Source organism: Oryx dammah, unplaced genomic scaffold (assembly GCF_014754425.2).
Source record: "Oryx dammah isolate SB20612 unplaced genomic scaffold, SCBI_Odam_1.1 HiC_scaffold_14, whole genome shotgun sequence".
Lineage (NCBI taxonomy): Eukaryota > Metazoa > Chordata > Mammalia > Artiodactyla > Bovidae > Oryx > Oryx dammah.
Genome location: NW_024070198.1, coordinates 16829377 through 16845705, shown reverse-complemented (window position 1 = coordinate 16845705; position 16329 = coordinate 16829377). Strand labels below are relative to the sequence as shown.

Below are 16329 nucleotides of genomic sequence, written 5' to 3'. Positions count from 1 at the left end.
GCATCTCAGTGCGTTCTTCATGGGGCGCACAATCTGGTGGGCAGCCCAGTGTCAGAGGATGGCTGCTAGGAACAGCTGACATGGGGTCTCTCTTCCTATACTCTCTATACTCTATACTCTCTATTCTCTTCCTATACTTCCTATACTCTGCCCACCTGGTCCTCTCAGTCAGACTGCTCTGCTGGAGGGGCAGCAAGGACTCCAGAACCCTCCCCATTATGCACACCAATCCTCAGCCTCCAGGTAATTAAGTCCATGAAGCCCACCTCTGCTCTGAGAAAAAACTGAAACAAAGTGGGATGCCCATGCCATCCCCAGCTCAGGCACATGTGTCTGGCTGCCCACTGGTTCTTTCACTTTCTGAATGTCTATTAAAGCAACTGCTTCTCAGTATTCATACTGACATCACCCTGGAATGTCACAACAGCAGTGATCAGGTCCTTGGCCTGGAAAGAGGGTCCCTGGCTTAGGAAGCCAGGGTCTTGCCCTCTTAAGCCTCCCCTCCAGCCCACCCTTTCACTCCTACTCTGTCTCCCAGGCCCCCTGCCTGGGAATCATCATTGATTTCCCCAGATCACAGATTGCAGACTCAGAATTACTCAACTCCTCTGTGCCTCAGTTTCCTCAACTGTAAAATGGGATTAAAAAAAATACTATCTCCTATGCTCGTGGTGAGGGGTCAGTGAGGTATGCAGTGCATAGAAATGTTGGTTATAATAATAATCACTATTATCATTATTTTATTCAGCCTATTTTTACATTCCCATCTGCTATTTCTGAACTAGGGTTTTGGAAAATCTCCCTAGAGTGGTTTTCTCATGTGTCCCTTCCTGTCTCCCCCACGCCAGGGTTAAGGACAAGCACCCTCCTCTGGGCTCTCTCCTCCTTTTCGTCCTCTCCCAGGCGCCTCCAGCCACCTGGGAAACGCTCTCTTCAGCCTCCTTTCTCTTTCCTTCTCCCACCCCTTACCCTCCATCTCCCTTCCAGCTGAGGAGGAAAGCGCAGTGCTCACTCATTGACTCCTCTGCCTGTTCCCAACGTCCTGGGCACCTATCATGGGCTGGCCCCGTCACGGGCCCTGAGGATTCAGCTCTGAAGGAAACCCAACATCCATTTTAATGTTACACAATTGTCAGACCAAAAGGCAGGTTCATCATTGATTCAGCGGAAAATCGTGTTTGGATGAAGCATTGTGTCAGGTGGTGTGTGGGAACAGTGGGCACAGAGGTCAGAGGACCTCTTAAGTCCTGAATCAAAGATTTCCTGCACACGAGTATGTTAATATACGTGTGCGCTGCATACAGAAAAAAAAATCACACAAAATGCACAAGAAGCTAGTAGCTCTATTTGCCTGAGGGGAGAGGAACTGAGCAGCTGGGAAGACCTTCCTCCTTGTGAACTGTGTGAATTTTGGACTGGGTCAATGTATTTTCAAGATGGACTTAAATAAAATGCATATTAAAAAAAGAAACAGAAAGAGGGACTTCTCTGGTGGTCCAGTGGTTAAGACTCTGAGCTTCCCCTGCAGGGGGCATGGGTTCAATCCCGGGTCAGGGAACTAAGATCCTGCACGCCATGTGGTGTGGCCAAAAAAATAAACTTAAATAGTAATAATAATAAAAGTCTTAGTTGGCATAAGTGCCTCAAGATTTCAAAAAACAAAGAGAATGTACTGAATCGGTTTGAAGTCCTCATCCCCAAAGCTTTCCAGCTTTGTTTAAAACAAACAAACCTCATCTCCTCAAAGGTGTCTGTGTTCCTGAGCTTCCTCTTACCCTCTCTTAATAAACTTACATTTTCCTCAACCATCAACATTATGGTTAATAAAACCTATTTGGCTATTTTATTTTATTGGGTCCTTTTTCTGTCTTCTCGAGATATATTTTACCTCTGGCTGTTCTTTGCAGACACACAGAATTCAGCCACCCTCGGGGTTAGATGCCCACACGTTTCCCCAGGATACAGTCCAGGTGATACATTTTGGAAACAAAAAGGCCTGGCTTCAACCCCAGCGTTGCCACTAACAGCTGCCTAACCCTGCTTAGCCAACCCCTCCCAGCCTTGCTTTCTCGCCCCTCTGCTGGGGGAGCAGCTCTGGCCCCCTAAGAATGCATGCGGCCCTGAGCGTGGTGTCTGCACTTGCAGGACAGCGATTATGAAAACCCAGATGAGCACTCGGACTCAGAGATGTATGTGCTGCCAGCTGAGGAGGCCGGGGACGACAGCTATGAGCCGCCCCCTGCGGAGCAGGAAACACGGACAGTTCACCCCGCCCTGCCCTTCACCAGGGGCGAGTACGTAGGTGAGTCCCTGCCGGACCTTGGGCACTCTGCCTTCAGAGCAGCAGGGAGCGGGTCGGGCCAAGGTTGCAGGGTGGTGGGCAGCTCCCACTCTCACCACTTCCAAATGGGTCATCTGGTCACTCACAGGTACTGGAGCCCCCTGCTGGAAAGCTTGCCCTTTGGGGAAGGAGGGGGTAAACTTTGCAAACTGGGAACGTTGAAAACAGGCAAAAGATAAAGCAACCACATCCCATGTGGCTCCCAACCCCACCCCACCTCATTTCCTGTAGTCCCCAGAGAAAGCAATCCTGAGAGGATAAGTCGCTGCTTCTCCTCCAGCTTCCTACACGCAAGCTTCTGACATTTCTCTTGAGATGACTGTATAGAACAAGGAGAGCTGCGAGCATCTCAGTGTTTGCTAAGGCCCCTCCTTCCTCTCTCACCCCGCCCCCACATCAGCAAGCTGTACAGAGGCTCTGAGTCTAGACTCTAGACTGAACTGTGGGGAGGGGGGAGCGGTAAAGAGCTCTAGGCCGAGAATGAGGCTCATGAATTAAATGGACGCGTCTTAGATGTGGTCTCTAGGCCTGAGTGTAGCTTTTAATGCCTCTCCAACAAGTCTGTGTTCCATTCTAACAAGTGACTAAAGTTCAACAAAGGCGAGGAAGGGTTTGTGTCTGTGGTGATCACCCTGGCACCCCTGGGAGTCAAGGGGTCCTTGTAGTTAACTGCCACCTTGTGGGTGCCAGGTCCTGTCCCTTGCTTTGTGCAACGATTCACTTACTGAGCACCTGCTGTGTGCCAGGGCTATGCTCAGCAGCTAGCAAGACGGATGCACTCCCAGACTTTTTACAGTTCACAACTTAGCGCTTTACTTTCACCTTCTTGACGATCACAAAGGAAAAAGGAGATGCTCGGAAGAGGGAATTCACTGGGCCAAGGTTTTATAAGTGGCAGAACTGGCATGCAAGCTGGGCCACTCAGCCTCCAAAGTCCTAGCTCTTCATCACTCTGCTCCACAGAGCACCAGCCAATTTGTGACCTCCTTCAGTCATCGCAACAACCTCAGGAAGGAAGGGGCTGCATCAGGCCCGTTTTACAGACCGGGAGATCAACCATTCAAGCTGGGGGTGGGGAGAGGGGCAGATTAAGCAGCTCATATGGGCTTCCCAGGTGACATTAGTGGTAAAGAATCTGCCTGCCAATGACCAAGACATAAGAGATAAGTTCGATCCCTGGGTTGGAACAATCCCCTGGAGGAGGAAATTTCAACCCACTCCAGTTTTCTTGCCTGGAGAATCTCATGGACAGAGGAGCCTGGCAGGCTACAGTCAGTCCGTGGGGTTGTAAAGAGTTGGACATGACTGAGCATGCACACACACAAGCAGCTCATTCCAGGTCATACTATTCAGAGCCTGTTTTCTGTGCTTTGCTACTTCTGCTGGGCTTAAATCTTATGTTAAGAAATCTCAGTAAACTCCAGGAGCTGCCAATAAAGCTATAAAAACTGTCACAGGCACAGCAGAGTAGATGCCTTGGTGCCTTAATACAGCTACACCACTGGAAAGAGGCTCCTGGGAGGCACCCAATGTGAAGTTAACCACACAACTTCAGCGATGCAAAAGCATGGGCTGAGAGCTGGAACAGGCCCCAGGACAAGAGCAGAGCAGGACAGGCAGAGGCAGGGACTGCTGCATTGAGCCAGGGCCAGAGGAAGCAGGGAGCCAGTGTAGGCACCTGTGCTGTTCCAGGATGGGGAACCCACCAGGTTATTCCCATGCTAAGATTTTCTTACAATGGATCAGTCAGAATCTGCGCTCACAGATCAACTGGGTAGACCCCTGTTGCCTAAGCCCTCCATCACATGACGCAGGTAAGGTTAGTTCTGTTTATTAGGCATTGTCTTTGTCAGACAACAATGCTCCTCCTGCCTTTGCTGTTTTCTTCCTAATCCCTACAATAACTCTCTGAAGTGGATAGTTAACCATCTTCATTTTTAAAATGAGGAATGTGGGTCCCAGAGAGGTTACATAAAGAAGAAGAGGCCCAAAGGAAGGCAGCTGGTGGGTGGAGAGCAGGGGACTGAACCCAGGGCCCTTGACTTCAGAGACTGGACTCCTTCCACAACAGTTGCTGAGGATGGCCCTGGAACAGGGGATTCACAACTTCTCCCCCATTCAAGGAAACCACTGAGGGGAGGAATGTGTAGTTTTACCAGATGAGTAGTTGCAACCCTGCATATACCTTAGAATAACCTGGGGAACTTTTAAAACCTATAATGAAAGGTCCCTCCCCAGAAGTTTTAAACTGCATGTTTGGGGTGGGGCCTTGGCATTTTTTTTTTAAAGCTCCTAGGTGGTTCCTAGGGGCTTCCCTTGTAGCTCATATGGTAAAGAGTCTGCCTGCAATGTGGGAGACCCAGGTTGGATTCCTGGGTCAGGAAGATCCCCTGGAGAAGGAAATGACAATCCACTCCAGTATTCTTGTCTGGAAAAATCCTATGGGTGGAGGAGCCTGGCGGGCTATAGTCCATGGAGTTACAAAGAGTCAGACATGACTGAGCAACTAACACATTCACTTTTACAGGTGGCTCCTATGTGTAAGCAGGATTGAGAATCATCACACTTAAGGCTTCAGGGAGCAAAGTGAACCCATTGAGGACTACTGCTCCCCTTAGCCCCCGACACTGCCAAAGTCACCATCTACTCTATTTAGCCGCATGCTTGGACCGTCAGCACTCCTGGGTCTGTGGGTCTCATGGCTCCCTGGGAGGACACTGTTCTGGTTTTTTTAATGTAGGTCAATGGGTTGTTGAGATGGTTGCCTGTCATACTCTTTACAGGAATGCCCCAGTCAATAGCATGTTGGCTACATGGATGCTGGTAGTTTTATACTTTCTAGAACTCGGTGGCTTCTGCCCAGGAAATGATCCAGAACCCTTTCATCTTATGTTTTGTTGTTCTTGTTCCTCTCAAGACAACCGATCAAGCCAGAGGCAGTCTCCACCCTTCAGCAAGACTCTTCCCAGTAAACCCAACTGGCCTTCGGCAAAGGCGAGACTGGCCGCCTCTCTGCCGGCCAACACTTCACTGCATAAACCTCAAGTCCCACCCAAACCCAAAGAGCTCCTTGAGGATGAGGTAAAGTAAATCTGTCCGGAAGGCTGCCCAGACCAAGGGGAAGGCTGGATGCAGGGGCCAGATGGGGGGAGGGGCAGGACAGTGTAGCCTCAGGCGTGTCTTCCTTCCTCCAGGCCTGGGTCTCTGACGGGCACTAACCACCTGCCCTGAAACTCTCCATTGTCCTGCTGAAAGGATGTTTTCTCTTAAAATGTCACATATGGCCTTACTTAAGCGCTTTCATGTACTATTCAGGTATATGATGTAATATCCAACCTGGATTTGTGCCCCCTCACTGTTTCCTCTTTCTTACCCCTCCGTTTCCTGCAAATCTCTCGTTCCTCCATAAGACACTTCCCCATCTTTATGGTCCCCTGCTTCTCTCCCTGTCCTGCCTCATTTCCTTTCCCCCCACTTTCTTTTCTCTCTGATCCTCTAAGCTGCAGAGGGGTGCAACAGGGTGTATACTGGAGACCCCTGTCTGTATGGTGACCCTGCACAACCTGTGGAGGAACTGACCCCGCACTTCCTCCGGCATCTCTTGCTTCTCACTCTCTCTCCCCAGCCCCAGGTATGCAGGAACCTCCTTTGCCAACTGTCTGGGACCCATTTCTAGGTTTATCTTACCAATGTCTCTTCTGCCAGCACCTAAATTTTCATGTCTTATTCCCTATGAAATTTTAAAAAATGAATGGGTGAACTTATTCAGACTATTGTAAGAATGACTGATAAAGCCTAATATGTTATGGCTCCCAGAATTACTGCATTTAAGAAAAGTCGAAGACAAGCCCTCAAACTTAGCCTTTAGAACAATTAAACAAGTGCAATGGACTTCCCAGGTGGCTCAGTGGTAAAGAATTTGCCTGCCAATGTGGGTTTGATCCTTGGGTCAGGAAGATCCCCTGGAGTAGGAAATGGCAACTCGCTCCCAGATTCTTGCCTGGGAAATCCCATGGACAGAGGAGCCTAGCGGGCTACAGTCCATGAGGTCGCAAAGAGTTGTACATGACTGAGCAACTGAGTACACAAGTGCAACAGGCTAAGAGAGAAAACAACATTAAAGGCAACTCTTAACCATCACCAGACATAATGGTACCACAGCTTCTTGAAGAAGCAACTGTTTCTAAATGCCTATAGGTGATAAAACCTATAGCTTACAAACATGCTGTGAAATGACCTTCTTTGCCACTTTAGTATAATTTGTAGCCCAACAGGCGACATAAAAGAGAGACTTTTTAAATAAAATAGAAGCAGCATCCAGGCCCAAATTCCCACTTCACACTACTAGTTGTGTGACTTTAGGTATCAGATGGAGAAGGCAATGGCACCCCACTCCAGTACTCTTGCCTGGAAAATCCCATGGATGGAGGAGCCTGGAAGGCTACAGTCCATGCGGTCGCTGAGGGTTGGACACGACTGAGCAACTTCACTTTCACTTTTATGCATTGGAGAAAGAAATGGCAACCCACTCCAGTATTCTTGCCTGGAGAATCCCAGGGACAGAGGAGCCCAGTGGGCTGTCGTCTATGGGGTCGCACAGAGTTGGACACAACTGAAGTGACTTAGCAGCAGCAGCAGCAGCAGCAGGTATCAGATAACCTCTCTGAGTCTCATCTTTTCATCTCTTCAGGTTCCTTTAAAGATTTAATAAAGGAATATAAATACTTTACTAAATTCAGTGTCTCACACAAAGAAGCATTCTATGTATTATATAAATTGGATTCCTTTTTACCATATTCTAGATTCTTTATAAATCTACTTTTCTAGTTTCTCCTGAAAACCAACGGCCTGTCAACACATGGCCAGTCATGGCCTCGAAGCAGCTGAGCCTCATGGCACCCTTCCAACTCAGCTGAGAATCCCTGGCCCCTGTTTCCATTTGTCATCATCTTCCCCACTGATACAAGGCGTGGACACACCCTGACTCTGCACATGCCCAATTGCTATTCCATGCCTATTCCTGTAAGCACTTGAGCTTATGACCCCCCTCTCCAGGGACAGGTTAAGTCAGGAAGTCAGCAGTCTGAGGATGAATTTGGTTTGTCAGTCCTCAGTCTGTCTGTCAGTCTGAGGGGATGATGCCCTTTCAGGGTGTGAACAGGTGGCAAGGAGAATCTGAGCATGGGACACGGTAGGGATCTGTTAGGGTCTCACTGTGAATTCTTCCAGCATTCAGAGGGTCTATAGGAAGATACCAACTCAGACACAGAATACAAATGAAGACTGTGAGTTATGCGAGGCTCTCCATTTCTGTGAATAACTGGAGGTGGACCCCAGTGGGGAGAGGCTGAGTTTTGCTAATAACAGCTTTGTGGCGGTGGCTCAGGCAAGTCTGAACCACTGGGGAAAGGGAACGACTGGAGGAGATACGTTCTGGAATGAGGAGATGGACAATCAAGATGAGGAAGAGTTAACAAAGAAATAGAAGACAACATTAAGATCTGGCCAAGACATTAGATAGGAAAAAGATGAAGGTGAAAGGTGAAGTCGCTCAGTCGTGTCCGACTCTTTGCGACCCCATGGACTGTAGCCTACCAGGCTCCTCCATCCATGGGATTCTCCAGGCAAGAATACTGCAGTGGGTTGCCATTGCCTTCTCCAGTAGATAGGAAAGGAAGAAGTCAAATACAAGCACAAATAAAAATGTTTAACTCTGCCATATAGGTTACAGGCAAAATATGGGTTACAGGCTGGCCAGAGAGTTGGGGCGGGGGGTGGAGGAACAACTGCCCTATAATGACAGGAGGGTCTAGCACTTGACCAGCACTTTGTATTGGCTGGTGATCTGAGCCCTCTGTGTGTATTATCTCATCACACCCTCAGAGCAACCCTATGAAGTACATGCTATTATCACCCCCATTACAGAGGAGGAAATGGTACAGATGAGGTGACAAGGGGTTTAAAAACTTGTCCAAGGTCAAAGAGCTATTTGCTAGAGCCAGCATTTGAACCCAGATCATGAGATGCTAGAGCCCAGGTGCTACATGGCCATCCTGGACTACCTCTCCAGCATCCACTGACAAAAGGTCAGCCCTTCATTCAACACAAATGTTCCAGGGCTTCACTGGTGCCCAGAGCACAGACCCAGTACCTGTCCTTGCAAGGTTTCAGTTTTATGATTTTATTTGACCTTGGACAGATTACTTTTCTCAAATTCTTCATCTGTAAAATAAGGATAAATAAATTTTTAAAAATACCTAACTTAATAGGTAGGTATTATTGAAAGAATTCAGTGAAATAATGTATGTGAAGCTGCTAAATTTTCACATGAAATGTATTAAGGAAGAAACTCAAGTGGACTCTTACAAAATCACTCCCTCCCCATATTTATGGTCAATTAGAGAAATAGAGGAAAACAACAGAATGGGAAAGACTAGAGATCTCTTCAAGAAAATTAGAGATACCAAGGGAACATTTCATGCAAAGATGGGCTCGATAAAGGACAGAAATGGTATGGACCTAACAGAAGCAGAAGATATTAAGAAGAGGTGGCAAGAATACATGGAAGAACTGTTCAAAAAAGATCTTCATGACCCAGATAATCATGATGATGTGATCAGTAATCTAGAGCCAAACATCTTGGAATGTGAAGTCAAGTGGGCCTTAGAAAGCATCACTATGAACAAAGCTAGTGGAAGTGATGGAATTCCAGTTGAGCTGTTTCAAATCCTGAAAGATGATGTTGTGAAAGTGCTGCACTCACTATGCCAGCAAATTTGGAAAACTCAGCAGTGGCCACAGGACTGGAAAAGGTCAGTTTTCATTCCAATTCCAAAGAAGGGCAATGCCAAAGAATGCTCAAACTACCACACAATTGCACTCATCTCACATGCTAGTAAAGTAATGCTCAAAATTCTCCAAGCCAGGTTTCAGCAATACGTGAACCGTGAACTCCCTGATGTTCAAGCTGGTTTTCGAAAAGGCAGAGGAACCAGAGATCAAATTGCCAACATCCACTGGATCATGGAAAAAGCAAGAGAGTTCCAGAAAAACATCTATTTCTGCTTTCTTGACTATGCCAAAGCCTTTGACTGTGTGGATCACAATAAACTGTGGAAAATTCTTCAAGAGATGGAAATACCAGACCACCTGACCTGCCTCTTGAGAAATCTGTATGCAGGTCAGGAAGCAACAGTTAGAACTGGACATGGAACAACAGACTGGTTCCAAATAAGAAAAGGAGTCCATCAAGGCTGTATATTGTCACCCTGCTTATTTAACTTATATGCAGAGTACATCATGAGAAACGCTGGACTGGAAGAAACACAAGCTGGAATCAAGATTGCTGGGAGAAATATCAATAACCTCAGATATGCAGATGACACCACCCTTATAGCAGAAAGTGAAGAGGAACTAAAAAGCCTCTTGATGAAAGTGAAAGAGGAGAGCGAAAAAGTTGGCTTAAGCTCAACATTCAGAAAATGAAGATCATGGCATCCGGTCCCATCACTTCATGGGAAATAGATGGGGAAACAGTGGAAATGGTGTCAGACTTTATTTTGGGGGGCTCCAAAATCACTGCAGATGGTGACTGCAGCCATGAAATTAAAAGACGCTTACTCCTTGGAAGAAAAGTTATGACCAACCTAGATAGTATATTCAAAAGCAGAGACATTACTTTGCCGACTAAGGTCCGTCTAGTCAAGGCTATGGTTTTTCCTGTGGTCATGTATGGATGTGAGAGTTGGACTGTGAAGAAAGCTGAGCGCCAAAGAATTGATGCTTTTGAACTGTGGTGTTGGAGAAGACTCTTGGGGGTCCCTTGGACTGCAAGGAGATCCAACCAGTCCATTTTGAAGGAGATCAGCCCTGGGATTTCTTTGGAAGGAATGATGCTAAAGCTGAAACTCCAGTACTTTGGCCACCTCATGTGAAGAGTTGACTCATTGGAAGAGACTCTGATGCTGGGAGGGATTGGGGGCAGGAGGAGAAGGGGACGACAGAGGATGAGATGGCTGGATGGCATCACGGATTCGATGGACGTGAGTCTGAGTGAACTCTGGGAGTTGATGATGGACAGGGAGCTGCGATTCATGATGATGGCATGCTGCGATTCATGGGGTCACAAAGAGTCGGACACAACTGAGCAACTGAACTGAACTGAACTGATTATTGGCAAAGATGCCAACCAGCTCCCGGAGTCCACCCAAACCCATGTCCATTGAGTCAGTGATGCCATCCAACCATCTCATCCTGTTGTCCCCTTCTCCTCCTGCCCTCAATCTTTCCCACCATCAGGGTCTTTTCAAATGTGTCAGCTCTTCACATCAGGTGGCCAAAGTATTGGAGTTTCAGCTTCAGCATCAGTCCTTCCAATGAATATTCAGGACTGATTTCCTTTAGGATGGACTTGTTATATCTCCTTGAAGTCCAGAGGACTCTCAAGAGTCTTCTCCAACACCACAGTTCAAAAGCATCAAGTCTTTGGTGCTCAGATTTCTTTCTAGTCCAACTCTCACATTCATACATGACCACTGGAAAAATCATAGCCTTGACTAGACGGACCTTGGTGACAAAGTAATGTCTCTGCTTTTCAATATGCTGTCTAGGTTGGTCATAACTTTCCTTCTAAGGAATAAACGTCTTTTAATTTCATGGTTGCAGTCACCATCTGCAGTGATTTTGGAGCCCCCCAAAATAAAGTCAGCCACTGTTTTCAAAGAATGAAATTAAGCTCCTATCTCACATCATATCTTAAAAAATTAGATAAAAATGGATCATAGGACTGAGTATAAGAGCTATTAATAAAACTATAAAATTCTTGGAAGAAAACATAGGTATAAATCGTTATGACCTTGGAATAGGCAATGGTTTCTTAGATAAAACAAAAGAAAAAATAGATAAAATGTACTTTAAAATGTAAACTTTTGTGCTGTAAATGATGCCACAGAGAAAGTAAGGGACAACCTACAGAATGAGAGAAGTTTTCTGCAAATTATATATCTATAAAAAATTTACATCTAGAACATTTAAAGAACTCTAATCATCTAAATATAAAAAGGATAAATAACCAGATTAAAAGTGGAAAAAGGTGTGGAATAGATTTTTCTCTGAAGAATATATATAAATGGCCAATAAGCAGACAAAAAGATGCTTAATGTCATTAACCATCAGGGAAATGCAAATCAAAATTACAGTTAGATACCACTTCATACCTACAAGGATGCTTATAATAAAAAAGAAGACAATAACAAGTGCAGATGAATATGTGGAGAAATTGGAACCCTTATACATTGCTAGTGGTAATGAAAAATTAGTGCAGCCACTTTGGAAAACAACTGTGACTCAAACTATTAAATATAGAGCTACAATATGGTCCAGAAATTCCATCATTAGGTATATTCCCAAGAAAAATGTCCATCTACACAAAATTTGTACATTAATGTTCATATCATTACTTATAATAGCCCCAAAGTAGAAACAGCTGATAAATGGATAAGTAAAATGGGGTATAATCATACAATGGAATATGATTTGTCCCTAAAAGGAAATGAAGTAGTGATACATACTACAACGTGGCTAATCCTTGAAATTACTGTCATAAGAAATCACAAAAGACTGTATTTTAATAGTGTATGATTCTATTTACATAAAATGTCCAGAATGGGCAATTCTTAAAGACAGAAAGAAGGTTCATGGTTGACTGGGTCAGGGGAGGGGGTGGTTGACTAGTGGGTGCAGGGTTCCTTTTTGGGAGTGATGACAATGTTCTAAAGATAATTGTGATGGTTGCACTCTGAATGTACTAGAAGTAACCAAATCACTTTACATCATGACGTTTAATGGTATATGGATTATGAAAAATTTCTTAATATCACTCTTTCTTATTCAGTAAACTCCAAATGTACAACATTTCTGTATTTCTTTTAGGCTGATTATGTGGTCCCTGTGGAAGATGAAGATGAAAACTATATTCATCCCACAGAAGACAGTTCAGTCCCATCTGAAAAAGGCAAGAGTTTGCAGTTTTAAGCACCTGAAAACTTCTACCAGTTAATTGGGGCATTATTTGCTCGCAAGTACCAAAGGGCTCAGACACGATGCTGCTGAGACCCCTCTGCTCCATGGCCACAGCATTTGCCTTCTTTGGTTGAGTGGCTGGTCCATTAGAGAGCATAGTGAGCAACCCATGCCTGTGTCTTTCAACCCTGATTCTTCTTTCTCCATCCTCTTCCATGATTTAATACTGTCTTCTCAAATTATAAAAGCACCTAGGTTCTTCTCTTTAGCTCTTCACTAAGAATGGATTTCTCATAAAATCTAATACTAATGAGGTCATGAGCACCAGGCTAACCTTACAAATATTGTACCAGGAATAATTTTTGCAGAGGACTGAGAAAATGAAAGAATAAAATATGCTCTGTGTTCTAATTCTTTAAAATTTAGTGCTACGTCAGGCCCACAAGAAACATTTCATTTGTAAGTCCTTCACGAAGTAACAAATACAGTTACAAATAAATTATCTTTAAAAGCCCATGCCACGTACCCTCAGGATTACTTTGGACATAGTCGCTATGGAGAATATAATCCTGTATAAATGCTGCCTCTTCAAGTAATGCTATTTATTCGTCTAATAAACCTGACTCCGAAGTAGCGGTACTCAGGTTTTACGGTGTCATCACGTCACAGCCCTCTCCTTCATGCCCTAAATATCAACAACAGCGTCTAGGCCCTCCAGGATTCCTGAATTCACCCATAACCACAAAACAACAAGTACAAATGAAATGCCCCCATACCCCCAAACCTACAAAATCCAAGAGAAATGATGTGTGGCAGGGAAGGCAGGGCTATTAATTTGGCCCCTCCACTGTTAGTTTAATACATGTTCCCCTGATGAAAAACAAACTCTTTCATGTCTGAGACCCCCAGTTTGGCAAATGAAATTCCAAGCAAGTATTCACTTTAATTATTAACATATTCATTCAAAAAATGTTTCTTTTTTTCTTCTGAAAAGGCTACTTTTAATGGCTTGTGGGCTTAATTAAGTGTGTCTCCCATTCTTTGCAAATTATCCAGTCTAGCCCATTATTTCTACCATGCATTTTTCCATAAATGTAAATCTCCATCAGTAGACTGTATCTACAATATATACACATAACCCTAATATATATATGATTATGTGTTTCAGCTCCCGTGGTAAATAGATCCATCAAGCCGAATAACTCCTCAAAGTCAGCCTCTCCTCCAGGGACAGCTCCAGGTAGGATATACACATGATTTAGTATTTTTGTTTTTTTATTGTGAAATGATTACATTTGGGGATTTGGCTTTCAATCCACTCTAAATAAGATAAACTCAGAACAAATATTATGAAACAATCCCTTGTATTTCCAAATGTCTTCATAAGTAGCAACAGAGACTTCTCGTGTTCATCCACTGTGTGGTGGCACCTGTGTGGGGGACCCTCGTCCCCACGTCCCTGCGTCTCCAACAGCCACATCCTGGTCTTCATCTGACCTCTCTGGGCACTTCACTGGTTTCTCCTCCTCTTCCCCTCTCCTGACTGAGGATGCCTGCATGGGTCAGCCTCAGCCCTCTGCTCTTCTTGCAGAATATCATGCAGGTTAAGAACTTGGGTTCTGAGCCAAGCATTCCAGTGCTCCCCATTCTCAACTGTATCACACTGGGTTTGTACTTCACGTCTCCAAGCATCACATTTTCTCATCTGCAAATGGAGATAACAGCCCAAGCCCTGAGACAGGAGAATTCTGAAAATGTGAGTGGGAAATTCTTAAGTGCCTGGCATACAGTAGGTGCTCAGTAGACCATTATTTTTCACTTCTTTCGGGTGTATGCATTCTCCTGTATTCACTTTGGTGGTCTAAGCTAATAACCCTCTGGTGTCCAAACTTAACCCTTCTTCCTTCCGACCACCACAAGCTCAATGCATCCATCACTCCTACCCTCTGGGCATTCCTGTTCCTCTTTACATGTCACCCTCAGGGCCCCATGTCTCAGCGTGCTTGTGCTCTTTCCCAGTCCTATTGCTTTTTTCCTGAACTTGCTCTTCTATTTCGGAGAAGGCAAGGGCACTCCACTCCAGTCCTCTTGCCTGGAAAATCCCATGGATGGAGGAGCCTGGTGGGCTGCAGTCCATGGGGTCGCGAAGAGTCGGACACGCTTTCACTTTCATGCATTGGAGAAGGGAATGGCAACCCAGTGTTCTTGCCTGGAGAACCCCAGGGACGGGGGCTGCACAGAGTCGGACACGACTGACGCGACTGAGCAGCAGCAGCTCTTCTGTATTAGTTGTCACCACCTTAACCAGACTTTCTTTAACACTCCATACCTTCTGTCTTAACAGAGTCCACTAAGCACATCCTCGCCCCTAGGCTCTTTCCTTAGTCACTGAGATGAGCTTCTGACCCTTCCAAATGTTGCTAGCTTCACCCCATTACACGGTTTGTACCATGCCATCCCTGCCCAAACCATGAACTCCCAGTGGTTCCTAAGCGTCTCCTATTGCTGCTGTTTAGTCACTCAGTCGTGTCCAACTCTTTTTGCGACCCCATGAACTGTAGCCCACCAGGCTACTCTGGTCATGGAATTTTCCAGGCAAGAATACTGGAGTGGGTTGCCATTTCCTTCTCCAAGGGACCTTCTTCTCCTGTAGGGTCTGGCAACTCCCAGACTGAGACCCACAGTGCTGAGTAATGCCCATCAGTTCAGTTCAGTTCAGTCGCTAAGTAGTGTCCGACTCTTTGCGACCCCATGAATTGCAGCCCGCCAGGCCTCCCTGTCCATCACCATCTCCCGGAGTTCACTCAGACTCACGTCCATCGAGTCAGTGATGCCATCCAGCCATCTCATCCTCTGTCGTCCCCTTCTCCAATCCCTCCCAGCATCAGGGTCTTTTCCAATGAGTCAACTCTTCGCATGAGGTGGCCAAAGTACTGGAGTTTCAGCTTTAGCATCATTCCTTCCAAGGAACACCCAGGGCTGATCTCCTTTAGAATGGACTGGTTGGATCTCCTTGCAATCCAAGGGACTCTCAAGAGTCTTCTCCAACACCACAGTTCAAAAGTGTCCCCTCACCCTATTACAGCACAGAGAGATGTAAGAGCCTCCTCCACAGCATTCCTCCTTATCCTCTCCGCAACTCTGTACCCAACACACACACACACACACACACACACACACACACACACACACACTCCCTTCTCTCCCAGAACTGAAGGCTCAACACAGAGATTGGGAGATCGACCTCTGCTTTCAGTGACATGGTCCTTGAGAGAAAATGAAAGAAGCGTATTTTTAGTGTGTTTTCCTAGACTCATTTCCTGTGCAATTGCTCACCCTCTTCACAAGTTCTTACTTCTCCTCACCCTCAGAACCCGCAAGCTCTTTATACTGGCAGCATAGTGGTCAGAGTCATCTTATCCAGCTCATCTTCATTCCTGGGAACAAATGTCAACACACCAACCTAAAACGTCTTGGAGAGGTTGCTTTTCTTTCCAACTGAAATAGAGACTCCTGACCTGTGATAACTCAGGAGAAGTGCCGTCATTTCTGGAATAGAAAACGTTTCATTGAAACAGATAAATGAAGGTTTAAGCACTCTTTAGAACAACAGTTTAATTCTCTCTGGCGCTTACATCTTAAAATGCTCTTTTTGCCTTACATGGACGTTTTCTTCCTAAAACACACCTGATACTCCAATCAGCCTATTTTTCATGGGTCCTGCCTTCTGGCATTTGTTTGTGGTCTCACTTTTATGACACCAAATTCTATACATCCTTCAAAGTCCAGCTTGAAGTCTTCCCTCCTGGAAACCTCCTATGTTTTTTTAGCCCTCAGAGAGCTTTTCTTTGCCATAAGTCTCATCCCACTTATACTCAGCCCGCACCTATTCTCCAGTTGCTTTGGGTCTCAGTCTAATCTCCCTAAGTATGTTGCAAGCTCCTTGAAGACACTGCCTTAGTATTGCT

At 45.5% G+C, this 16329-nt stretch overlaps 1 protein-coding gene across 2 annotated transcripts in view; it reads left to right on the top strand.

Annotated features, from left to right (window-relative positions):
• Positions 1 to 16329, top strand: part of BLNK (B cell linker) — a 78176-nt gene that overhangs the window by 40344 nt on the left and 21503 nt on the right. The window contains exons 5-9 of one of the 2 annotated variants that reach the window (XM_040254635.1): positions 1908 to 1970; positions 2146 to 2302; positions 5259 to 5422; positions 12272 to 12353; positions 13530 to 13601. In XM_040254635.1, the coding sequence (XP_040110569.1) occupies positions 1908 to 1970; positions 2146 to 2302; positions 5259 to 5422; positions 12272 to 12353; positions 13530 to 13601 (538 nt within the window). The remainder of the gene's footprint in view (positions 1 to 1907; positions 1971 to 2145; positions 2303 to 5258; positions 5423 to 12271; positions 12354 to 13529; positions 13602 to 16329) is intronic. The other variant, XM_040254636.1, reaches the window with a different exon arrangement.